Below are 27,351 nucleotides of genomic sequence, written 5' to 3'. Positions count from 1 at the left end.
TTTAGGACCATACAAAGCAACACATGATGCGAATAAACTGACTGTGCCTGCTAATGAGGACCTTGTGGGTACACATTCCTTTCAGGATGTGTGTGTGTGACCATGTGTTTCTGCACATGTAAGCAAAGGAAAAGAGCTTTGCCCAAACTGCTGTACTCACAAATATGGATTACCTCACATGCCCTTTTAAAAACATGATTAAACAAAGCAAAAAAACCACATTTGTCTTAGCAAGAAATGTGAATTCTTAACTCCCTTCAGGGCTGAGCCCTTGCACTTGCAATTACAAGTGTCTCCATGAGGATGAGTTCATGCATACCTATTTGTGAGTGTGTATTTTTCCTGCAAATTGTTTTTCAGCTCGGCCAACTGGATAACGTTACTATGGGCCAAGTCATTAGCCGCTAAAATAAAGCAGCTTTGTTTTGTTGTCATGGTCCACAAAATTCTATTTAAAATCCGGCTCCCTTCCAGAAACTAACAGAAAAGAGGACAAAAGAAAACAGAAGAAGCGCACTCAAAGCGCAGTATCTGAAACAAACTGCTTCTGTGCCTACACTGATCTCAATTAATCAGAACCTCCTTGAGCAGAACTTGACATGCTCGTTTCAAACATCAATTTCACACAGTCCACAACGTTGGCTTTTATTTGTGCCGTAATGAGGCTGCATTTCCTCTGATGAATAGGGGAGCAAGTAGAAAGATGTTGCTGACAGTGTGGAGATATCCCAGGAATGGTCAGGAAGAGTAATCTGATGGCGAGCTGCAAAGTTTCCAGAGTTTTTTTTTTCAACTCAAAACTTCAGATAAGAAAGACACAACACAAAATTAAAGATAAATTAAAAGTTTGCACCTCAAAGCTTTATTTCGCTAGAAAGTCCTCCCCAGAGAAACAGACTTTATTCTCATTATTCCTGAGCCAATTAAGAGGAGTGAGAGAAACTCAGTCTTCATACTGAACATGGTCTCTATTGCAGTTATTAGCTTACCCATCTATCAGTCACACACACCATTTAAACACCCAAATCTTCTTCCATTAACGTTTTCCAATATGTCTAATGGTCTTCAAGTAGTTAATTTCACTTCTTTTTGGAGGTCTATAAGGTGATCCAATATACTGTGAGGCCAGGGTGAAGAAAATTGGCCTTGAAATCTTTTTAATCTCCTCGTTTTCTTTCCAATTTTTCTCCGTTTCTTTCCTGTTGCTACATTTATTCCTGTTCTTAGCTTCTTTCAGCTCAGACCTTCTGCCATTTGTCATATTGTAAAACCAGCTTGTATAATTTTATTAGATATCATCTGTAATTTTGTGATGAATCACGAAGGAGAATATTGATAGCATGGCTATGAGAGATGTTGGGCAGCTGCTTTAGTGAAGGTTCTTGGCTGACCTCTAGTGGCAAGGAGAAGAACGACATCAAACTCACTGGCTGCACTCAGAAGAAAACATGAATATTACCTGGATTAAAATAACGTTCTGCAGTCATGGGGATTCAAGTGCACACATTAGGCCATGGTTTGGAATATCTAGAGTTGCTCCTCAGGATTATGACACCATTTTTCAACCAAACTTACTGTTGAACTTATGATGGTCATGGAAAATGCCAACTCAGCACAAAAAGAAATGCAGAAATCTGCTGATTTATGAACACCTTTGTAGCAAAGCTTTGGAGAGAACTCATCCAACTGCTTCCCTTCATTATTCACACCTCAGACACCTTTTCTGAAGTGTCATGTAGGATTGATGCTCGCAAGTGTTTTAAAATGACGCCTCAGTCTGACATTTTTAGTTTAGTTGCCCCCTCTCTTTTTTTCCCTTCTCTCCTGTTTGTCCTTTTAAATGAGAGGCATAGTTGTCAAAGATAAACTGGATGAGGATGACATCTTTCTAAGACCTTCTGGCTTCACAATGCTTTTGTCGCTGCTCTGCCAGCTGCTTGAAGAGCTTTCATGGCCTTTCAATCTCATTGCGCCTTGAAATCTGGATCCTCCAGGTCGCTTTGATCTGTTGGAGCTAAAAGCTGCCACAATAATGCAGATAAGGCTGATGCACTGAGGCGCTATACTTTATATCCTGAGTTTTTTCCTTTTTCCTTTCAGAGCACAACTCAGACTTGCAACCAGGAGCAGTGTTTTCTTCTGAGTTTTAAATTAAAAGCCAGACCTACCCTAAGAAAGTTTTACATTTTTCAAGATTGAAACAATGCATGATGAAAACCATTTCAAGAAGATAAGTTCTATTAATCTTTCATGAAAGCAAAACCTGATTAGGAAGTGCACTTTGTGCAGAGAGAGGGAGTTCTGTGCATCTTTGAGAGGTCCACTAAAAGAAAAATTACACTGCAGCAGCCACGCACACACAATGCTGGTGAGCCGACCACTCACAGAAAATTTCCAGCTTTGCTTAAACCATGTTTGCTTTTTTGTACTTTCCCCTCAACCACACACACCCAGAAGTGGTGGTACCTAATTTTGATGGTAACTTTCCAGAGAATATAAACAAAGGACTTCATATGGTACGTACTGTATAAATATTGAAAAGAAAACAAAAATTTGGACTCCAGCAGAAAATCATTCCCGTTTCCCAAATGAAAATAAACTATGACTGAAAATCATTGGCACACACACACACACACACACGCACACACACACACACACACACACACACATATATATATATATATATATATATATATATAAATAGGACAGTTTTTAGCAGGGGCGTATCCAGCACATTTTTATTGGGGTGTCCATTTAATAGATATCACAAACTACAACTACCAGCAGGATCACTGTTAACTTTGGTTAAAATCAGGAAGGAAATACATGGAAGCAATTCTTGGGAGCCTGGAAACCCTTTCCAATGTCAAAAATCTTTACAGATTTCAAAGAATATTCATACGAAATATGAACTTTAAAAAGTGGCATTACAAAAAGTCATTAACAGAAGATTGAAAGGCTTTTAAAAGACCAACGATCAACCATTGAACAACATTGTGCTGATCAACCAATGAACACAATTGCAGCTGTTGTTGTAGCTGCTGGAATCTACTGGCTGAAGTGTAGCTCTGAGGAACAGAGGTTGACCAACCAAACACTTAAACCCCACCAAAAGTCTCAGAAATTCCTCCCTGTCTTGCTGTCTTAAATGCATCGTTTCAGGGTTGAAATTAAATAATGGTGGCATACAGAAATTTCAGCCCAAGCCAAAGGAATTAAGAATCATTCTTAGTAAAGTCCAAACTTGCTTTTGATTTGGCAAAGTAATTGCATGTACACTCACTAGCCATTATAGTAAGTTCACCCTTCTAGTACTGAGTTCAACTCCCCTTTGCCTTCAGAGCTTTTTTTTAATTCTGTGTGGCATAAATTGAATAAGGAAACATTTCTCTGAGGATATTTTGTTCCATATTGACATGATAGCGTCACACAGTTGCTGCACATCCATGACGAGAATCTCCCGCTCCACCACATCCCAAAGCTGCTCTACTGGACTGAGATCTGGTGACTGTGGAGGCCGTTGCAGTCCAGTGAACTCATTGCGATGCTCAAGAAGATGTTGCAGTTGACATGGTCAGCAACAATAGGTAGATTGTGGAGTTAAACCATGCTAAGTTGGTATCAATGGGTCCAAAATGTTAAGAAAATGTCCCCTACATGGTATTATCTGTAACCAGCCTGCCCATTCTCCTCTAACCTCTGACATCAACAAGGTGTTTTCATCCAGACAACAGCTGCTCTCTGGATATTTTCTCTTCTTCAGACCATTTTATGTAAACCCTAGAGGTTGTGTGTGAAGATCCCAGTAGATCAGCAGTTTCTGAAATACTCAAACTGGCCCATCCAGCACAAACAACCATGACATGTTTAAAGTCAATTATTTCCCTTTCTCACTCAGTTTGAACTCAAGCAGTTGTGGGCATGTGAATGGTGGGTTAGCTATTTGTTTCAACAAGAAATTGAACAGGTAGACCTAAAAGAGTAGCCTGAGGGTGCATTTCTTAAAGCAATATGGTATAATAGCATGCAATTAATAAAATACACAGGTGTAAAGATGTGTTGCATTTAGCAATGCTACTGATTTATCATCATGTAATGTTTTGGTATGCAGAAAGTATTCAGGCAAACCCAGGTGTAAACTTTATATTTAATTCCACTGTAGCATAAGTTGATGATGACACGCAGTACAAAAGCAGTTAACGAACATTTAAGTACAATTTGGACCCAGTTAAACCCACCAAAATATTAAAAAAAATTAAGAAAAAAATTACAAAAAACCAAAACAAACAATAATACTGGTAGTTCCAGGGTGAAGTCAACAAGACAAACATCAACATGATTTGAGGAAAACTAGGACCATGAGGATTAATTTTTTCTTCTTCTTCTTCTTGAATAAAAATGGATGTTTTATTTTATTTATACATTACAACACTCCAGACACAACAAGCAATACAAAAAACATCAAACATGAAACTTAAGCATTGCAAGGAGATGCAACATTAATGGACAGGAGTTACGGCACTTTTATTTTTCACACAGATTTGCACATTTTCACAAAAAGGTGCTTGTAATCACATGCCTTGACTCTAAGCTGGGTGCAGATTGTTGGGTGGATTACCATGGAAACAGATGACAACCGTAAGCAGCAATGTGCTGGTGCGCACAGTCTGGCGATAGATGGCGCCATAAGCATTGCCATCACCGTCCCAATCCTTGCACACATGAGGCTCTTGACTCCCTAAAATGTCAAATCATGCGTTAACACATTTGATGCTGCAAATGAGCAAATATTACACCTAAACTAGAGAAAATGTGACATATTTGCCAGCAAATACCCACTTTGATCTGACATTTTAGAGGAGCTGGAGTGAGAAAGTGAGATTTCACCTAATTTTAGTAATACAAAATTACTTAAAATATTCCATAAAAAGCCCTATAAAAATACAATTAAACAAGCCTCTTAGGAAATGAATCCTACTTTGGATAATCAATTTAATATCAGCTAAGCAGCAACAGGATGCTGTATCTATGTGTTATTTAAACAAATGTGGCCATGAGAGAATAAGTCTCCTTTTTTGGTAAGAAAATAATTTGCTCCTCAATGTTAGCAAACACTTTCTGTAGTGAAATCTATTGTTTACATCTTTTTAAACAGCTAAGTATAAAAATAGAATTTGTCATGCTGTCAACTGAAAAGGGGGACGTTCATGTTTTACGTGAGGATATAATAATAAAAAATCAGGTCATAATAAGTCTTAAAATTAGATAAATGCAACCTCAAAAACACATTGGTAGTCTGTTTTTGTTTTTTTAACAAAACCTAAGAAAACTAAAAATGTCCACACTGAATCCATAAGAATAAAAGGGTACGTTGTAGCTTGGTCTGGAGCATTCAGGTGTCTTAGAGAAGCAGTTGTCTGTGCCCATTATGGGAAGGGTTCTCAGGGTTCTCATTGTAAAACAATTTGGAGTTCATTATTCTAGTGTGAAAATGATTATTCAGAAGTAGAAAACACTTCAGACAGCTGTCAGGATCAACATCCCGGTAAGCTCACCACAAGGTCAGACCTGTCAATGCTCAGCGAAACTGCAAAAAACTGGGCAGGTGGATGAATGAGGATTTGGGCTTGTTTTACAGCCACAGGATCTGGATAACTTGCAGTCACTGAGTTGACCATGAACTTTTCTGTATACCAAAGTATACTTGATTCAAACATGAGGCTATCTGATAGCTAAATCTTGGCTCAAACTAGCCAAAATGACTCCAAAATTCCTCCACAATGATTTAGGATACTAAAAACATCCTACACAAATCTATTATTCCATTACTGCAGCTAGTGGTTCTACATGTTACTGAATCATGGCGAATACTTAGTTTACCACACACTGCTCCTGCATGTTGGCTTAGTTTTTGCTAAATAAATAATGAGACAGCAAAATACATCTGATGAGGTTGTCTTCACTTCATTTTAAGAACTGTTAGATACTTTCTTACTGTCCTGGTATATTTAAATATGCTCAGACATGAATAATTATTACAAAGGCATTCAGGCGACCAATTGATGTACATCTAAACTTTTACGTTTAAAAATTGCTGTATTGTAATCATTTGAAATAATGAAGAAATCTTCCTTTTTTCAGATTCTTGACGAAATGCTGCACTTTTATCAAGCCTGAAACAAACATAAAAAATGCATGACAAACATCCTGGTGTGAGGAGAAAACAGGCTTTGGCACATTGTTCTTGCTATGCAGCAGGTGGCAGGAGCACACATGACCAACATCACAGCTGAGTGCTTTATAATTATGTTTAAGCTACAAATGAATGGTTTTACATTTATTGTTAAAGACAAAAACTGGCGGTTACGTGTCTGACTTGTTTTTAGGTAGATACTTAGAGGCGAATTATTGATTTTACATATCAATTTACATGTAATTTTCATGCGTGTTTGTCAACAGTTAGTGTATGCACATATATTTACAGTCCAACATAATCTGACACTGAAAGGTCATTCAGCATTTGATCTTTTTAGAAAGACGTGGCAAATTTACATTAATAGTATGCACATAAAAAGTCTACATTTAGCAGCAAATACTAATGTGTACATCTTAGTGTCTGTAAGGGGAATAATGCAAATATTATAAAAAGAATCAATTATTTTCTTCTACACTGAGAATGCTGAACTCATTCGGAACAAAAAAAATGTGGTGATGCTCTGAAAGGATTTTTTTTGAGGTATTTCTGGTGAGCATTTCTTTAATGCTCCTAAGTTACAAAGACATGATGGACAAAACATATGGGCCAGAAGCTACTTCTTAGCATCTATACAAGAGAAATGCTAGTGGCTCTTGAATGTGAAAGTCTGTTTGAGGCAGCAGCTGCACACGTAAACAACAATGCCATGGTGTTAAGATGCAGGACAGGACAGAGGGTTTTAGAAAAGGAGATGTCAGGAAAGGCAAGTCAAAGGAAACAAAATGATAAGAACAAGTGATTGTCATTAGAGGGGTTTGATCATGCCAATGGTTGGCTTCTGGGGTAGAGGCTCCAGAGGAACTCAGAGAGAGTTTGTAGTCTGAGATCACACCAGTGTTTCAGGCAGTGTGTCAGCATTGTCTGATGATAGCAGTTGCCAGATCTGCCACCGTTCCCTCTGCCAGTCCTGCCACTCTGGACCCTGTGGCACCATTTGAGGCTCCCTGGCTGAGCCTGAGTTACTCTGCACCGCGCTCGGCTTCTGAGATGTCACAAGCTGAGGAGAACTTTGTGAGCTAGCCAATCGGTGCTGGGCGTTGTATGGGGGAGGAGAGCGGGGACTTTCACTGGCATTTTTTGCCCCACCTTGAAGTCTGGAGGTCGAGTTAACTTCTTGTCCGCTTGGTCGCTGGAGCCCCTGTGTGCTGTTGAGGTGTGAAGACACGGAGGGGTTGATGTTCAGCTGCAGCCGAGGTAGCCTCGTCTTCACGTTAGGACTAGTGCACACCCGGGTGACCGGTGGGTGGGGTCTGTACTCAGCAATGCCAGGCGCTGTCTGAGTCCGTTGAACTATTGTCTGCTGCTTGATATCACCATGGGGTCCATCAAGACCTTCCTGTGAGCTGCGGGAGCTTCCCTCTGACATGTTGCCATGGGAACCTAGAAACACATTATCACCACTTTAGAGAAATTGGGTATTGTTCAATTGTGGACTGTTCCCAAACATTCACCCTTTTCGTATCATTGCTGCATGCCTAATTCTTCTTAAGACTCAATTTACACACAGATCTCTGGACATCTTAGTATCTAAGTATCTACTGGTATGTCTTAGAATTCCATTAATGAGGACTACCTGTTCAGATGACACAGAACTAGCCTAAACCATGATACTCCTTCCACCATGTTTAACAGATGGAAAAATGTAAATCCAGCTCAGGCTCATTAACGTCTTGGAAACCAATTTGTAAAAGGTTTGGGCTGACTTAAAATAGGTTACCTGTAAATGGTTGGTTCTTTAGTGCTGGTTTGAGAGTACTGTGCCACGTACCCCAAATGTTAGCATGGTCCTCTGAAAAAAGCAAATTCCTAACATTACTTAAATATATAAGAGAGAAAAGCTAATTGTTGATGTCCTTTTAATGATAACCTATTTTGACTATCTATCGTACACACTGTAGCCATTGTATAGCTCACCTTTGGAACCCCAGGTATCGGCTCCAGACTCTCTGCTCCAGCCAGCCACCTGTCCCACCACAGAGTACTGCTCTGGGACACGGAAGTTCTGATCACCACCCGGGCTCCCTGGTTCCCCTCTGCGCTCGTTCAGGACAGGGGAGTTGTTGTCATAAGGTGATACTTCACCACTGGACACCTTGTTGGAATCGCTGGATGAATGGTGCTCATTTAGGTTGAAGGGCTCCTCTGATTGCAACAGGTCTGGACTCCTGCAAAAAATTAAAATAAGGATGAAGAACAGAAAGCGACAGACAAACTGAAGACTTGTGCTAGCACATGAGTATAACTCACTGCGATGCTTTTCTCCTCAGGAGGTAATCAACCACATCTGGATCAGTCTCCAGGAGGCTCATCAAAACTTCATTTTGCAGATCAGGGGGCACCTAAACAACACCAACTGCTTAAGTGATTAAAAAAACCTTTTTGCTTTAAATAAATCAATCATTTACCCTGGGTTAACATTTACCTTTCAAACAAGTTCAGTTTTTTAAAACAAGCTAAGATCCTTGCTAGTTGGAAGATAAGAGTCAATACTAAGTGAAGAAAAGTTGAAAAAGTTGGACACCTTTTCTATCCACATGTCCAGTACATTCATAATCCGAAGTAGAATTAAATGAAGACAGTTCAAAAACCCAAAGTTGTTGGCTTCCATTCCGAAATTCTTCAAAAGCAAAAGTTGCCAGATCCCTAACAAACCCTGACATAAGCAGGTTACAAAACAGCTTTCATGTCATTCATGGAACTTGAGATACCTACAAATCTTTTTGAGTCAGCAACGTCAGATCCAGTTAATTATGTTATTATTAAAATTATAAGGTGGTGTTCTTTGCAAAGTTGTGACCTTTTTTGACAACAAATAGTATTTCTTGCTTGAGGGAACAAGTTCTCGATGTTGTTGTCAGCTAACTAGCTTGACAAATGTTTCATGAGTGATCTTAAACATAATCATTTCTCATTTATTTACCATTGTTCATTCTGATTTTCATAAAAAAAAAATTCTATGATGGAGGTATTTCTCAGCTTGTTGTGCCCACTAAACTATAGACAGTCTTATATACCACAAATGATTTTCTTACTTTAAATCTACATAGCATGAATGAATGTGGGATTATGTATCAAGCCAAGTCACTGACCATGAAGAGCATTTGGTAGCTAGCAATCATCCTTTGCAGGACAGCAATGACAGCTGTGCTCTCTTCCGCCCTGGCTGAGCTCTGGACGCTGAACTCCTTGTCCGAACTCTTCTGCTTGTGGAGCAGGTTGGGCCCGAAGATGGTAGCAAGGTTTAAAGACGTCATCTTGTTCCCTGTGATCTGAAATTAGAATCGAGACACATAAACATACATCACTGTCAAGTTCCTCTTCAGACTTATTCCTCCAGTTTTCATATGTAGGTATTTCCAACACATGAGAAGAAAAAAAAAAACACAACTAAAGGGGCACTTTAGCACGTGTTCCTGTTCCTTGTTTACAACTAAATATAGGCCCGTAAAAATTGCTATACCCTAAAGCCTTTGCACCATTTCAAAACCATGGAATCTGAAAAAGATATTTCTTACTATTCAGGGTCAGAATTGTGTTAAGTTGTAACCCTACAATTCAAACAACCAATACATAGTCACAGACATATTTGAACCACAGGTGAGCGATGTTATCAGCTCTGTTAGCTTTGCCATTAGCATGCTAGCATTCCTTTTCTTGCACCGATGACTTGTTGCTACAAAGCAAGTCAACAATTACTACCTTCATTTTTGTGTTTTTGATCATAGAATTGTCAAATTAGCACTTAGCAAGTCATGGATAGGTGTTCTTTTTGATTTTGAGCTGGATTTTATTCCACACATCAGAAATGTCACAAAGACTGGATTTTACCATCTTAAAAACATCACCACAGTCCGCCCATTTCTCTCTTGTCAGCACAGAGACAATGGTGCATGCTTTTTTATCTATTAGATTAGATTACTGTAATGCCCTGCTCTCTGGCCTTCCCAAAAAGTTTATTTCCAACCTACAGCTACTCCAGAACTCAGCGGCACATGTTCTGACGAGGACCAGAGAGCAGGAACACATTACACTAGTTTTAAAATCGCTCCACTGGCTCCCCGTGCGTTTCAGGATTGATTTTAAGGTTCTTTTAATAATTTCTAAATGTCTTCATAGTCTTGGACCTTCTTATTTATTGGACCTTGTTTTAAATTATGAACCATCGCGGAACTAGGGGTTGTTGCTGCAGTGATTGCCTTTGACCGGGTGTCTGGGGTCCTGCACTGCAGCCTACAGCTGTGCTGCGGACTGTGGCCTGTGGCCCGCCCTTGTCTGGGTGGTTGTGGTGGCGGGTGACTGTGGATATAGGTGGGCTGGCTCCTGGTGTGATTGGATCCTTACAGCAGCATCAAGCCAGATATTTAGATATTTATATTTATTCTTTTTTTAATTTATTACTTTTAATATTTTTTAGTTTTAATTATGTACACATGTACATACATATGTATATATATATATACTTTTTTTCTTTTTGCTAGAATGGGGGGTTAACTGCTCCGTCTGCATGTGTGTGGATGTCTGTGTGACTTTGTGTGAGAGAGATAATGATGCTACTTTGTGTAATGTGTGAAGGCTTGTTTTATTTTATATGCATAAATAGTTTTTATCATGTGAAGCACTTTGTGTTGCATTTGGTAGGAGAAATGCTTTATAAATAAAATTGATTTGATGATTTGATTTAATTTAGCAAAAGTAAAAACTAGAGCATACTTGCAAAAAGCTCAGGAAACTGAAAATAATTTTCTATCCATAGTTTACACTCTACAACAATATGAGAAAAGAATTGTTCTTCCATTAAGAAGAACATTTTAAAATGTTTGGAAAACTTAAATCAGCGTTTTACTGTAATTTCACAATCTTTGAGTCATTTGCTCTCTCTGCAGACACTTCCTTACTCTGCTTTTCCCTCCACTTCCTTCTTACATGGTTTTAAATAAATTTTCTCATTCCTCCGTTACAAATTTTGTACTTCTTACCCACATCCCCTTCTCTGTTTTTTGTCAACTTGAGCAAGTGTTGGAGAGTACAACAGCTAGCTTTCCTTCGACTGGGGTTGAGTAATGAAGCAATCTTGTGACACATTTAGCAACTAATGTTTGGAAAAACTAAATGAAATTATATCTTGTTTAGTTTACTCCCTTTCCACTCCCAGTCCCAGCAGAAAGATGGGAACCATAAGCAGCCAAGAAGCAAAGAAGAGCTCTCCCAGATGAGCTTAAACCAGTCGGACTTCCTGTCACAGTCCTAGATACTGTTGCCGTAAATCGGTGAATCATGCAAACACAGTACATACAGGTCAATTTTAGAGACACTGAAATTCATTTGTTGACACACACACATGTATGAGTCAGTGCTTTGGGGATTTATTTTGAAATAATCTAAATACAGCACCTGAAAACATTTTCCCTTCCCAGGTTTTGCCTGTTTTGTTGCATTGCAACCTGTAATTTGAGTGGATTAGTTTAGGGTTTATAAGTCATTAACTTAAAGAAAATAGTTTAAATTTGTGAAAACCAAAAAGCTAAAAATAGCATGTGCATAAGAATTTCATTGCCTGTGCATAAATTAAGATCCGGTGCTACCAGTTTAATTTAAAAGCAAAACAATTCAAATATACCTCTATTTGTAGATATTTGGGAACAAAGAGGATTTTTTTTTTGTTGTTGTTTTCCCAGATGGGAGGTGTGAGTATAATCCCTTGTAGGTTTTACAACCAGTAGTAGCAGAATGACAGGCAGTCTAGTCGTCTGGAGAGCAGATTTGGGAGTAAACACAGCCATTCACATAATCACTTCAGAACTGCTTAGTAATCTTATATCAGTGTTTGTGCTGTGCATGTGTTCTCTCAGACTCTGAAAACTGTATGCAATCGAGTCACACAAACTGCTTCTTATCACTTTTTTCTGGTTATTTCTACCCAATGAGGTGGAAACAAACTGCAAGTAAGCTACCCATAAGCTGTTTGGACCAGTTTGCAGGCTAACAGATGCATTTTGGTTCTCCTTTCTTTATTTTTTTTCTTCTCAGTCATGTTTTGTTCTCACCTCATGTCCGTCTTTGTCTTGCTGGTCATGGGCGTGGTCAGCCACAGTGGACAGGAACTCCAGAAGGCGGTGGAGAGTGTCACTGTTGCATGCTGGGAGCAGGTAGACCAGAAGCTGAGTGACACTCTGCTGCTCATCGGAGTGCAACACTGTAGCACAGATCAGGGTGAAATAAGTGAGAAAGAGAGAAGCTGTGGCATATATTTTAAATATATACAGAGAACTCTAATAGGATGCTCACGTGTGGTGTTAATAAAGGCTGTGTAGAGCTCCTTGGTCAGAAGAGGGTCAGGCATGTCCCTGAGGAACTCCTTCAGCAGAGCTGCCACATCATGAACGCTATGCTCCTCGTCCAGTTGGACGTCAACACCACGATCAAACTCCTCACGCAACTGAGAGTCACAAAGAAATGCAACAGTGAAGGAGAAAGAGAGGAAGAAGGGGGGATTTAGAAACATCCTTTGGACATAACAATGGACGTTATATTCTTTGCAGTGCACACACCCTGCTAGAATCCCTTCCTTTTAGTCTGCCAAGTGACTTGCTGGATTCTAATTACCAACTACTAATACCAGCATAGGCTGTAATCTTGACCATCTGACCTTCTGGAGGACTTCCAGGGAATTATATAACTTTTATTCCAGGGCAAGATGATAGTTTATTATCATTATTATTATTTTAAAGGAAACAGACAGACATACTTATTGTGGGCTTGACTTGGATTTCTTCTAATAAATTAAAAAGTTGGTGACTTTGAACTAATAAATTACTGTGATGAAACGATTTGGCTCTCCCCCAGACTGCAGCCCCTCCTTTAAAACTGCCCATCCATGCTCCACGAATTGTCAGTGGACATCGTTTTTGACAGAAATTGATAATGTTTAAAGCTGATTTGGTTACAGTAAAAATAGGCTCAGAATCCAAAATGAAACCAAGATTTCTTGCACGATTTGGTGTTTGTAACATAGCTGACTGAAGTTGGGGACGACTCTTTAGACGCTCATCTTGGTTTCCAAAGTAAATTATTTCAGATTTATTATTGTTTAGCTGAAGAAAACCCTGGCCAAATCAAAGTATTGACTTGACAGGCATTTAGGGAGAAATCACACCTAAAAGTCTCCTAGACTTGGTACTACTGGGGTTCGGTTGAGAGATACAAAATTCATCAGGTCCAAATCAGCTTTCACACTGCATTCAGACAAATTAACCAAACATTTTAGGGGGGAGGGGGGGTTAATGAATGGATGGATGGATGGATGGATGGATGGATGGATGGATGGATGAAGGGAGGGAAGGTGGGAAGAACCAGAGTCCCTTGGTGAAGCAGTAATATACAGCTGAGTGTCATCAGCATAATTATGATAAGACATTTTGTTTTTTTTCCATGATCTGTGTTAGTGGAAGCATGTAGAGGCTGAACAAGGGCCCAAAATGGAGCCATAGGGAACTCTGCATGTCATCTTAGAGTAGATTTATAGTTACTGATTGATACAAAGTCCTTCAAGTACATTTAAACAAATTCAGAACCAAATATATATATAAAAAAGGTTAGCTTATACACTGTCTAATACAAGCTAATTGAAAAAACCGCTACTAATAGGTAATGTCTGTATTTAAAAGGACACCTTTTCCTTATTAGATAACTGTACAATTAAGAAGCAGGGATCATATAATTAGGTTACTGCCTGGACTGAAGGAGTTTCATGATCTATTATTGTATTATACTTGTGCTCAATATTAAGTACTGTGCCAAATTCTTGAACCACCCCTCCCTTTCTTTATGAAAACAGGAAAAGGATAAAGCAACTAAAAACTTGGAAATAAATTGTGTATCTGGCTCCTTAGAAGCAAAAATCAGGAACTGAAGAGTGGCTCAAGTTTAAAAGGATTATAAAATCATTTGGCAAAAATAGATGGAAATGAGCGTGGTCACACTGATTACACCGCTTTAACCTACTTAAAGGTTGTGGATGTTAATACAATAATTTCTCTTGTTGGAATAACAAAAACATTAAGGTCTACTCTTTCTAATCAGAACCCCAAAAAGATTCTTTCTTCATTATTCGTATACAAATTAGGAAGAACAGGAATTCTCACCTGTCGGACTCTTTTCTTCGAGCTTCCCACTCTAAATATCCCCACAGTCTGCAAACCTGAGTGAAAAACGGGAACAAACTCTGTAATTTTAGTGTCAGAACTGGATGTGCTTGCATAACGGTCCCAGCAGCTGAGTAATAGCTCACCATATTTCTCGATATGCTGACAGCAACTGTCGACCACCCGGGGTACCTGACGGTAGATGGGATTCAGGCTCAGCCGTTTGTCCCTGTGCTTTTCCTTTTTGTTGGGCGTTTCAGTCGGCAGGGAGAGCTGTAGTGCCTCAAGAAGACGAGACTGGTTGTCGTCCAGGTCTGTGATGGAGTCCACTGACATGCCTCCCTGTGGGGGGGGGGGATCATGCATTTGATTTAAACTAAATTGAGCGATGTAAAAACAGATAAACACTTGAAGTCCGTTTGTGATTCTGGGATGAATTTTAAAGTGGTTGCCTCACCCTCCTGCGGGCTCGTGGTGCAGATTCAGGAGTGTTTGGGGATGTCGACTCATTGGCTGTCTCTGATGTGGAACTCAGTGAGGAGTTACTGCTGGATAACTCCTTGTTGGATGGCCGCTTTGTGGCAAACTGCAGGACACAGAGTAAGAAATACAAAAAAGAAATCAAAAACCTGGCAGGATCTACGAGATGCATCTGGACCTTCAGTTGATTTATCTACTGTTGGATGAAGCATCGTCAGAAATGGCCTTCATGGTCTCTAATGTTAAAAAGCCATTCTTAAGAAAGGGAAACAGGGAGAAAAGGCTGAGGTATGCCAAATGACATAAGAATTAGACTGAAAATGGCAACAGGTCTCAACAAGCTTTTGAAATTTCCTTCAAGAAGCCTAAGAAATTATTCTTGAAGACTTCTTAAAGAATTTAAAAGAAAGATTGATAAAGACAACTCAAATTGTACAGGAAGAATTAAGTTGCTCAGATCAAATATTAATTTTCAAGCTTATTAGACTTGCACAAACTTTGTTTAATTATTTTTTTTTTTTTTTCATTTTTATATATAGTACTTCCATATATGTTTGTATGTTTCAATAATAGATATCTACAGCCATAAATCCACCTGGCAGTATGTGTAGAAATGAGTGGTTGCTTAAGACTTTTTCACAGGACCGTATGGAAAATTTCAAGGCAGGCAAACAGAGGAGTTGACATACCTGTAAAATGGATGAAACAAGATCGGAGGAGTCTTTGTGCTCCTCCCGCTGCAGATGGTCTTGACGATAACCATCCTGACGCTGCCTGTGTGTTCTGTCATTAGCAATGACCTGGGAGAGGGTTATGCTGAAGGCTTGCGGTATGCATTCTGTGGGATAAAAGAAGACATAGGAAAGGCGGAAGGATGTAAAATCTAGGAAGGAAGCTGATTAAAGAATGGTTAATGACCAAAGTTAGCCGCTAAGAGAGAAAAAGCTTTGCTTTTACACAAATCTAATAAAAACATCACAAAGCATCTTTACAGCGTTGGTTAAATCTCTCACCGCGCAGTTAAAAAAGCGACTTCTGTTTTCCAATATAGCATCACAGAGGAAAAGTCAAAAGATATCTGGCTACGACTGCCAATAAAATGCTAAATAACCCCACTTTGATGCTCCCCAGCTACAAGTAATGTAAGGCTCTTTATGTGCACCATTTTTAGAAGCTTGTAATTTTTCTTTTAACTTATCTTGTCTAACATCATGACAGCAGAAAGGTGGTCTAGCTGTCTTGTGCTTAATAAAGTTACTTTTCCAAGAGCAGCCTAATGGATGATTCTTGAGTATTGTTCTTTATTTTGGATATTGTTAAATTACCTTTTAATGACAGACCTGACAAGGGAAAACAATGGAAGGAGTGTGAGTAGAAGAGGAGAGAGGAAAAAAAATGTAGACAGACAATTAAAAGGCAACCTAAAAAAAAATTTAATAAAATAAAAAAAACAGCTGTAGAGAAACTTTACAGCCTCCATGATAAAACAAAGAAGACAATCATCAAGAGCACCTGTAAGAGGACAAACTAAGAAAAACACGAATAACAACAACACAAACAGTGGCTCAGCTGGTAAAGCAGATCATCTAATAACTGGAGGGTTGGTGGTTTGATTCCTGATTAATACTACTCAATCTGTCTTTCAATAGGACACCCTCAGTGTCAGCATTCGTACAGTGTAAGACACTGTATGAATGTTTGGTGGTAGTCATTGGTGCACATTGGCTGCCATGTTTCCGACTCCTCCAGGACATCTGTAGCTACACATGTAGCTTAAGAATGTGGAGTAAATTGGTAATGGTGTAAGCGCTTTGAGTGCTGTCAGCAGAATAGCACAATATAAACCTAATCCATTATTACTATTGAGACGACGAAATATGACTTTCAAAAAATAAATACAGCTGCTGCGTGTATAAGTGAGATGAGTGCAGAATTAAGGGAATGGGATGTGTTCAATGATGAGTCATCATGCAAAGGCAACTTCACTCCTTTCAAGGTTCAGAAGCCAAAAAAAGAGGGCCCCAAGGCCTAGCCAACCAGCAGCCATCAGGGTACCTAACCATCCCACCATAGGGTTAACAACACACCCCCGCAGAGGACACCAGAGGAAGGCCCCAGCTTAAAGCCATATAGTATACATTTTTATGGTCATAGGAATTGTATTTTATAAATCATTAAACTGTTTTTAGTTTGTCATTATTATATAATATATGAATAGATACATAATATACACTGTTGAATCATCCTGCACAAAAATATAAGGTAGCACACTTTGATGGGGTCATTTATAAAGTTGAGGCATCCTACCTGCATAAATATATGTAATAATATTGCTACGTTTTGATAACCCAAAATTGTAAATTGTGTGAATAATATACACGGTACTCTTTTCTCATTGAGTAAAACAGATTGACAGATACCTATGAATTCAGCCTGCACTAGGATGTTTCGACAATGTAGAACATTTTAATAGAAGACCAAACCCAAGGGCCCACGAGATCAAGCCACCCCTTGGCAGAGGCTCCACCCAATACCCAGAAGGACCGGGCCACTCCTGAAAGCTTGCATTATCAATGAGAGTTTCTTTGTACGCCCCCTGTTTAATTTTTTAACTATGAGAACGAGGCACAATGGCAAAAACAGAGAAATAACCCCGGCTGAAAAATAAAAGTTTATACAAAAGTCAGCTTAAGCAAAAACTTTGATCAATTTCAGAATCTTGGTTAAATCTGGAGTTCGCACACAGCCAGGAGTCAAATTATGCTCTTGGCTTCCTTGGAAGCGAAATGGTGTCATACTGAGCTATCACAAGATATATTCCATGGTACACAATCCCAGAGCCTGAGCCAACAGTTGAGAAAACATCCAGCTGTGCAGTGTGTGTGTGTGTGTGTGTGTGAGAGAGAGAGAGAGAGAGAGAGAATGGGAGAGAGGGAAAGCAAAGTGCATTCCACAACCACAAGTGGAGGGCTGCGGTTTGCGAACAACATGACCGCTAACACTGTGACACAACGAATTTGCTCTGCAGTGTTAGGACTTACATAACCACACACACACAGAGGCATGCATTTTAATGCTCAATCTAATACACATGATGGGCAAGGCTTTGTCAACGCAACAGTCCACAGCCAAGTTGCATTCATCAAGCTGTCAATTTTTTTTTAGAAATCTACTTTATACAGACTTGCATCTTGCATCTTTGGACATGTCTATGCAATGTGTTTATATATTCACTGGACTGCAGTAATCATCTCAGCTTCAGGAAAGTGGTGCATGATGTGGATCTTGTTTTTAAATGCATAAAGATGGGTGGAGATCACAGCCAAACTTAAGAAAATTTGCCAAAAATTTGTAAAACTGTAGGTTAGTTGGCAGAAATACAACCTTTCGCAACAAACAAACCAGCAATGAATCCATAGCTGCAAACAAAGTTGCAAGATCACAACAATGTCTAGAGCTGGGATTACTGCAGGAGCATCAGCATAAATGGCATTTTCCCTCCGTCTTGCAGTGAAAAGACTGAGCCCACTTCAAAGTGAAATATAGGGCTGGTATTTGGGGACCCCAGGAGAAAATTAAACTTGGAATCCCTTTGCCGTTTAGAGCACAGGTACATGTGAGCCTTCTGAGCTCTGGAGGGGAAGTCAGGCATTATAGTGAAGGAAAAAAACTCCACCTATACTAAGTTTACACTCACAGTTTTATCCTGAAATGACTCTCACAGACATAAGTGAATAACCTGATTTTCTTTATTTTCTTCTCATCAGCATGAGCTCATGTGTAACTTCACAATGTATTTACACAGCTGGAACAAAGAGGCCTCATCATCAATATAGTCATGGCTGACAAAAAGCTTAATTTTAAAAATAAAATTACTGAAATTAACTAAATAATTATTTAGCTCATCATTAAGATAAAGTTGGATCAATGCAATCTTAATGAAGGGAAAAAAGAAAAACTCATAAGACCTACATCTATTACCGACACCCCCCTTTCTGTGTCTTCTAGCTTTTACTAAATGAAAAGGAGTTCTCTCTTTCCTTTGTCTTTCTTACTTACTGACATTACGATGAACCACAGTTGTATAATACTTGCCAAGTGGCTAATTCAAGATGCCTTAAACAAAGAATGAGCAGCTGCTTGACATGAGGCCATTTTTTTTTTTTTTTAACAATAAGATCAGGCTGGACATTTTTGGAAGAATGGCCTAAGAAGGACCTAGAACAAGGAGCTAAAATGAAGCTTAAAATTGGGAAAATTCAACCTAAATAAATTACATGACAATGTTTTTATTCATAAAAAAAAAACTAAATGAAAATGCTGAAGCAAAACTACATGCAGCTTATGATTAAGTAGCTGGTAGAACCATGTTTATTAGTAATAATTTAAAGGAATGTCTTTCTGTATGATGTTAAGATTTGCAGGTTTGGCTTGAGACTGAACACTATTGAAAGAATGAGCCATTTAAAAGACTGGCTCATTCTTACAATATCTTACAAATTTTTACAATATATAAGAATGACAAACAATCAAAATATGTACCTATATAAAATCGACTATACAAGATAAAAAAAATTATAGAAAAATATAGATAAAAAAGGATAAACCTGAGCAGTCAGTGCAAATTCTAATAAATGTTTTGCATAGAACTCATATTTGTTTCTAAACAATATGTCACAAATGTGATGAATGCAGTGTGGAAAATTTGTATATAAAAAGAATGGCTCAAAAATGAACAACTCACAGCTCTGACTTGGTTCCCATCGTTCATTTAAAAGAGCCATTCAAAAAAATCGGTTCATTCATGAATGTCACATCTCTACAGAATATCCAATCCAAGCATCCTACTTTTTGGGAACCCTTCCATTGGGGTCTTTGTCGTACTGATCTGCAATCCACTGATTGGTCAAAAGAATCGTCACTTCCAATGCAACTCAGCAAAAAGAGAAGAAAGTGGGAACAGCATAATATAATATGAGGCAACTAAAATAGTTTCCCCTTTTGCCAAATATAAAGAGTGCTCATCACAGCACTATGGCTGCTTTTCAGAACCCCTCTTCTGACAACAAGTACCTCCATTTAAGCTAAATAACTGATGAACCAGTAAATGGACACTTTTTTATTACCCTATTGTTCAACTGAGTATGAGGTGGAGAGCACATACTGCCTCGTCTTTCTCACAATAAAAAGGCTGAAAGGGAATTTCTGATTATTGAATGAACTTTGTCCTACCTTTGTCCTTACTCTTCTCTTTTGCCAAGGAGTCCAGCTTCCTTCTCAGTGACTTTTTCCTCTTCTGTCCATCTGTGCCAGAGGAGAAAAAAATAGTAATTAATCATTATGGTTTCTATAACTTCTACATTTTATCACGGTTATTATATTTAATGTGCTTGTGTCGGGGTTGCAGATGTAAATTAACAGGAGGAAAGTTCTCTGTTTAAGAACAAATTACCAGGAAAAGACATTACTCACATTTCTTGTTAATTTAAATCTTCTATGTATTACACCTGCCATTACATGGTAATTATTAGGTTGCGTGACATTGTTTATTTTCTTAAACTTTACATCTTCCCATTACACCGACTGATTAAAAGTGACCAAAACAAATGTAAGGCAGTAATTGGACAGACTTGAAAACCTTGTTGCTTAAAATTAAAAAAAAAAAAAAAACAGCTGAGTTATTGCAATCACATGAGTTCATTTGTGTACACATGAGAGGAAGCTAGTTTGTCAGCTCTCAGCATGATGAATGACTCTTGGATCTGCTGATTAACAATCAGGAAACTCTGGAAATTGTGGCACACGCAACTTTCAAGTCCTCGAAATTTTCATCTTTTGCAAGGATCTCAGCTTGTGGAGACCTTAGCAACTCCTAGTGTTATCATTTTGTCACTCAGCTATCTGTTTCTTTGCTATCCAAAGCCATCTCTTGTACACCTCTGTTCTTTTTTGGACTTGTGTGTTTGCCTTAAATCATTTTGCAACCTCAGTTTGAACCCCAGATGTTCTCGTCAGCTCGAATCGAATGAGTCACTCATGGGGCTGAGGAAATTTTATCCAGCTCCCACAACATGCTCCCAGTTAGTGTTAACAGCTTACGTCAGCAAGCAGGTTCAGTTTCATTCGCTGCTGTTCTGCAATTATTTTATGATTGCTTCCATCAGTCATTCAAATTCAAAACTTTGTCTACAAGCTGTAAAAATCTGAGCTTCAGTAAAAATCTTAGGGGTGCATGAGAGACAAATAGGAGGAAAAATGAGGAAGATGAACTACAAGATAGAGGGAGAAAGAAAAGCAGATGTTACCATGGAAAGTGAGGGAGAGAGAGGGAAGGGAGAAGCAGGGATAGGAAATGCTTTGGATTTTTGACAGATGGCTCCCAAAGCCGTGCTGAAATCCCCCAAACCTTCACACTCCCCAGTTCAACTCCAGACCAGTTTGTGACACCATCTGATGAAACTTTGCTATGTTTATATCCCATCCCAACCTCTCCCCATCCCCCCTTATCTCTCTCATCTCTCTTTCTTTCATCTACTTTTCACTCTGAAGAAATGCCAGAAACCTGACCCTTTATGCTTGGATGAATACTTTTCCTTGTTTTTATTTTAATTTATTTATTTATTTTTTGATTCAGACTAAAAAACATGCATTAGCGCTACTGAAATAGCACCAAGACACGCACATGCACTCTTACACATTTGAAATATTTAGCTTCTTTGCACATGGCGGCCGTCAGGGCCTCTGGAATTCATAAGCAACACAGACAAGTATGTATTAAATCATGGTGGGGAGAGCTTTAACCTTCAGCTGGAATGCAAGGCCCTGGATAATCCATTGGCTGAACTACACTGCTGCTATGGCACCCACTCCACTGCTAAACACCGTAGTACAAACACTGCCCACACTGTACTTGATGTGCATCAGAGTGAGCATGGACTGACTGATCCAATAATAAGATGCAATCTTCAAAAAGACAAAATGTAATTTAAATGAGTCCTATTCTGTTTCTGTTCTAAAATGTGTGTTATTTCCTCAGAGGCATACTGTACTTAGAAGCACAGAAAGGAGTGCAATGGTAAAACATCTGGTAAATGTTCACACAATCATAAATTGTAAGCGAGCCTAAATGTTCTTCAATGTATCCCAATCAATGGCCACCAACATGATGTTCAGATTCAACAAACAGTCCCTACAGAATCCTTGGGATGGTATGGAAATGGTAAAACATCTGGTAAAGTCTAAGGCATCAAGCAAGTTTTTATAAAATGACAGATTAAACAAGCCCAAATGCTCATCGATGTATCCAAACCAGTGGCTGCCATCATGGAGTCGCTAGATAATTCTTGGGATGCTAAATAATTACCAGATGTTTTACCATTGGTTTACCATTCTTAAAGTCAGATGGATCAAGACCGTGTTCAAACCATCAAAGAGTGTAAACAAGACCAAATGTTTGTCAGTGTATTCAAACCAGTGGCTCCCAACATAGAGTTCAGATCTAACCAGGAGGCCCTAGAGAATTTTTGGAATTTATAAATATTAACAGACCTTGTAACAAACCAAAAAGAGGTTTCTGATAAAGGAAATCAACCAAAGATTTTACATAACTGAATGGGTGGTCCCTCCATACCTATTGGACTGTCTCAAGTTCAAGGTATGGTTGCTGCATTTATGATCTTTCTGGAGCCAGAAGTGAGCATAATTGGACAAAAAGACAGAGCTGATTGGGTGGAAAAAATAAACTAAGGAGACACAACACAGTCTAGTTTATTTGCGCCAAGCCAATTAATAAAAACATCTTTCTTTTTTTGCTTTACAAAAGGATCACTTCAGATTTGCTTCACTGGTGAACTGAAACCATAAAATTATTTTTAAGGTCCAACAACACACTGATCAGAACGTCAGATATATAAATAAGCAAAGCATAATGAGTTGTGGAAAAATATGTATTGACTTAGCAAGTCTGTTGGAGCCAGATGTTTTGGAGCTAGAGCCTGGCCCGAATTGGTGGTATTGCACTTGAACTAACTTTATTTTCAATAGCAGTGTACAACAACAAACATGGCGATGGTGGAGGGTGTCATAATTTAATGTCTCTTGGAAAGAGGCATGGACATGGAATTAGACTATACTGTTCAACACTGCTGCCAGTGGTAGTGCTTTATCTGGGTATGCGTACAAAACAATAAAACACATTTGCTAAATGACTTCCAAGTGCTTTCCTTACCACACAATCAAAGAATGAGCAGCCGTTAACACTTCACTGGCCATTTTTTGAGCTGACTCGGTCTTCCAGTAAATTAGCTTTAAAGATACAGGGGCTAATACAGACATGGTGATAATATGGGCACTTTAATGAAAATGGCTTTGAGCTGCCTCATGGAGAATGAAGAGTAAAATGCATTTGAAGCCAACTTGAGATAATTCTATCTTTGCAAATAAATTACCTATATTGTACGAATCGGTTACGTCCCATTTTTTGATATCCTGTGTATATCAGAAATATTATTTAGCATTCACTCACCTACTTTGCAAAGGCTTTTATTCACTACTTTGTGCCCTGAGTCGTTGCTTTAAACTGAGTGGGATACATTTTATATCTTGTGTTGCATGTTAATAAACCATTGGGCTGTTTTTTTTTTACTGAACTGCTCTGTCTCTGTGTGCTACATTTGGATAAATTTGTCTAATTTTGTTACTTTCCAAAACATATTAACTTAACCACTTGGTTTAAGAGCAAAACAAACTTTTTAAGCTGTAAGATAAGCCCACAAGAACAAATATAACCATTTTTTTCATAACACAAGTCTTTCTGTGTACTACTAAGTGACTACACCCAGCCTCAGTTACAGCGGAAACGGAGTCGCGTGTCATTATGAGGAGGGTCAAAAGATACCATGTCAAACAGGAAGTACCCGATTCCTCTGTGAAGTGTGGTTTACATCTAAATTCATGTGTTTTCAAAACTTCCCTAAGCATAGCCCATACATGACTTCCCTTATAGTATGCTTGACGAATGATGAGGGAATGTGGTTGGAGGCTCGAGCGTTGGCTTTACTTTATGGGACACTTGAAAGTATCTGCACAAGTTTTTACAGTAAACTTAAGTTAAGCATATAGAATGACAAATGCATGCAGTGTAAGAGAGTTTCAGATTCAATAACAGTAAACAGTCAAATAAATGTTAGGTTGATTATGTCTGTACATCCCACCAAACAAAAACTTTATGACACTATACAATTTATGACTAAAGTTTGAGTGAAAACCACACATGCTTCCACCTTTTGGCATCGTTATCTGACATCCAAGGTCATAGTCCTGGAGTAAACGGGTGTAGGCCACTTCCTGCAGCCTGGCCCTCTCCAGCTCTGACAGGCTCTGGATGGCAACTGGCGTCAGACGAACGCTCCGCCCCGACAGGCTGCTCCAGGTGAAATCACCCTGAAAGGCAAAAGCAAGGCCAGAGTTAAAACAAAGAGCAAGATAAGAATGTGAGATCAGAGACCAGCTTGCTGGGATATACAGTATATTGCATTTTTATGTCATGTAAGGAACCTTCAATGAACCTTTTCACATTCTGCTGCTGCAGCCATTTCATTTTACATTCATTTTAGACCCTTAAATTTGTTTAAAATTATTGTTGTTTTGGATTTAGTGCAAAACGTTTGAAAATCAGTAAAATAATTAAATAAAATCAATGGCTTTAATAACGCAAAAGGTTCCTAAATCAACATATTAGGACAGGGTACCCAATCCTGTCCTGCAGGTTTTTGATGTTTCCCTGCTACAACACACCTAATTCAAATCAAATCAAATCAAATCAAATCAAATCAAATCATGCCACAGGCAACACAAAGAGCTTTGCATGATTAAAAACACTTATGCATATTAAAAATAAAACTAGCCTTTACATACATCAAAACATAACAATCCCCCAAGTATCAGAGATCCCTGTATTAGGGCCTTTGTAAGTAAAAGCAATATTAAAACAAATAGAATTACAGAGCTAAAATAAAATTTTATTGCCCCCCTTTTAAGAAGAAAAAGGCAAAAATTAATATGATTAAAGTATCTCTATTAAACTTTGGAAGATTTAGCAAAGGCTAATTCAGCATCAGTCTAGCATCCTGTTTCTTCTCTGAGCTCTTTCCAGTGAGTAAAAATCAGTCCAATGCTAGCCCTAGTCCTATCTCTTGCTCTGTCACTTTCTCTCGTTCTTTTCATCTCCGCCTTTCTTGTAAATTTACAAGACAAAGTTCACAAATTTATGTTGATGATACCTGAACATTGACCATCATACAGTAACTGACTGGATGAGATAATAGTTTATGGATCATAAACTCACTAACACAGTCTCACACCAGGATATTTAATAGCTCCGCTGATCTGCAATCAATCAATCAATCAATCAATCAACCTTTATTTATATAGCACCTTCTCATACCCTAAGGTACCCAAAGTGCCAGACCATGTAAACATTCAAATGTCAGAAGTAACACTTTAAAAGAAATTCTAAAAGCGACAGGCAGCCAGTGAAGGGATCGCAGCACTGGCATAATGTGCTCCCGCCATCTGGTCCCCGTTAATAGGCAGGCAGCTGAGTTCTTAATCAGCTGTAGACGGCGAAGGAGAGATTGATCAATCCCAGAATAAAGGGAATTACAGTAGTCCAGTCTAGAGAAAATAAAAGTGTGAATGACAGTTTCTAGGGCATCACAGGGAAGGTAAGGCTTAATTCTACTGATAAGCCTCAGATAATAAAAACTAGACTGGATTACTGCACAAACCTGCCTGTCAAATTTGAGGTAAAAATCAAATAAAACACCAAGGTTTTTAATAAAAGGACGAGTAAATGAGTCCAGGAATCCAAAAACACTGCTGCATCCTGTCAGCAGGTCAGATTTACCAAAAATAATGACCTCTGTTTTATTGCTATTTATACACAGGAAATTCCTCTCCATCCAAATTTTAACATCCTGCAAACACTTTTGAAGATTTTTAACGCAATGATCTTTTGCAGATTTAAAAGACATAGATCTGGATGTCGTCGGCATAACAGTGAAAAGAGACGCTATATTTTTTAACAATGGACCCCAGAGGAAGTAAGTATAATGAAAACAAGATAGGGCCCAGGATGGAGCCTTGAGGTACCCCATAATTAAGTGGGGCTGCAGAAGAGGAGAAATGCCCAAGATGGACTGAAAAGCTTCTCTTTCTTAAATAGGTCTCAAACCATTTGAGTACTATACCATTAATTCCTACAGACTGTTGGAGGCGCATTAATAGAATGTCATGATCCACCGTATCAAAGGCCGCAGTGAGGTCGAGAAGAATTAAAACAGCAGAGGCTCCAGAATCAGCAGCTAAAAATAAATCATTGCACACCCTAAGAAGGGCTGTTTCAGTGCTATGACACGGCCTAAAACCAGACTGGAGTTTTTCATAAAGGTCATAAAGTTTCAGATGATCCTGTAACTGATCGTAAACAACTTTGTCTAAAATTTTGGAGAGAAAAGGAAGCTTGGAAATTGGCCTAAAATTGGAAAAAAATGATAGGATCCTGGTTATTCTTTTTAAGAAGGGGTTGCACAGTAGCATGTTTCAAAGCAGCTGGAACACAACCCAAAATAAAAGAGAAATTAAGAAAATTAACAATCCAGGGACCTATGACACACAATACCTCCTTTAGGAGTCTAGGTGGAATAGAATCACCAGGACAGTATGCAGGCCTCAGATGTTGAACTATTTCAGATATCTGACAGATAGTCGCAGGTTCAAAATGTTCAAACACAGCAGAAGACACAGTCAGCACAGCAATAGTAGCACCTGGTCCCAGGTACTTTTTCAAGCACCAATTCCAAGCAACCTCACTGGAGCTGAAAATGTGATATCTACATGACTGAAGGCCATTGGTTGGCCAGGGAGCGACAACGCTGGATTTGCCATAAGAGTGAATTTTTCCCAAGAACACCGCCAAGTGTTTCATCTCCCCGCTTTCTTTGTTTACTTTGAGTCTGGCAAAAAGCAATAAATAGAGCAGCAGCTATACCATCGCCTCAATGTCCTCTTTTGTTGTCATATTTGTGTCACATACAAATGATGTCAAAGGGCTTAACGGTCACCTTGCTATGGTGACACTACCCACATTGAGGTGGTACTTAATTGTTACAGAAAAAGACTGAGACCAATTAAAGTAGAACAAGTAAGTAGTAGTCGAAAAGAGGCTACATTTTCCTGTTTGAAGTGTAGCACAAGCGTGTACATTACCTAAAAACTGTCACGTAAGAGGAAAGTGTAAGAAGTTTCAAAACGCTTATATGGGGGGAGGGATGTTGGTGTCTAACTGCAAACTGTTACAGTTTCTATCCTCATCTTTTTGCTTTTGTACTTCATTCTCAGTTGCAGTCAGTTGGGGGTGGGAGTGGGGGGGTGGAAACTAGGTACAAATGATACTCAGCTTAATCAAAAGTCATC

The 27,351-nt window shown here is 38.8% G+C and overlaps 1 protein-coding gene across 3 annotated transcripts in view; it reads right to left on the bottom strand.

Annotated features, from left to right (window-relative positions):
• Positions 1-4,135: 4,135 nt before the first annotated feature.
• LOC121635201 (rho GTPase-activating protein 6-like) overlaps positions 4,136-27,351 on the bottom strand; it is a 98,435-nt gene continuing 75,219 nt past the window's right edge. For 2 of the 3 annotated variants that reach the window (XM_041978287.1, XM_041978289.1), the window contains exons 2-14: positions 24,159-24,318; positions 20,110-20,181; positions 15,567-15,715; positions 14,855-14,983; positions 14,544-14,739; positions 14,398-14,453; positions 12,542-12,692; positions 12,301-12,449; positions 9,346-9,525; positions 8,504-8,595; positions 8,171-8,421; positions 7,974-8,045; positions 4,136-7,636 (exon numbers count right to left, since the gene is read on the bottom strand). In XM_041978287.1, the coding sequence (XP_041834221.1) occupies positions 7,083-7,636; positions 7,974-8,045; positions 8,171-8,421; positions 8,504-8,595; positions 9,346-9,525; positions 12,301-12,449; positions 12,542-12,692; positions 14,398-14,453; positions 14,544-14,739; positions 14,855-14,983; positions 15,567-15,715; positions 20,110-20,181; positions 24,159-24,318 (2,211 nt within the window). In that variant the 3' untranslated portion in view covers positions 4,136-7,082. The remainder of the gene's footprint in view (positions 7,637-7,973; positions 8,046-8,170; positions 8,422-8,503; positions 8,596-9,345; positions 9,526-12,300; positions 12,450-12,541; positions 12,693-14,397; positions 14,454-14,543; positions 14,740-14,854; positions 14,984-15,566; positions 15,716-20,109; positions 20,182-24,158; positions 24,319-27,351) is intronic. The other variant, XM_041978288.1, reaches the window with a different exon arrangement.

This window comes from Melanotaenia boesemani, chromosome 24 (assembly GCF_017639745.1).
Source record: "Melanotaenia boesemani isolate fMelBoe1 chromosome 24, fMelBoe1.pri, whole genome shotgun sequence".
In the NCBI taxonomy this organism is placed as follows: Eukaryota; Metazoa; Chordata; class Actinopteri; order Atheriniformes; family Melanotaeniidae; genus Melanotaenia; species Melanotaenia boesemani.
Note: the sequence above shows the minus strand (reverse complement) of the source record. Positions and strands in the feature narration are given on the sequence as shown.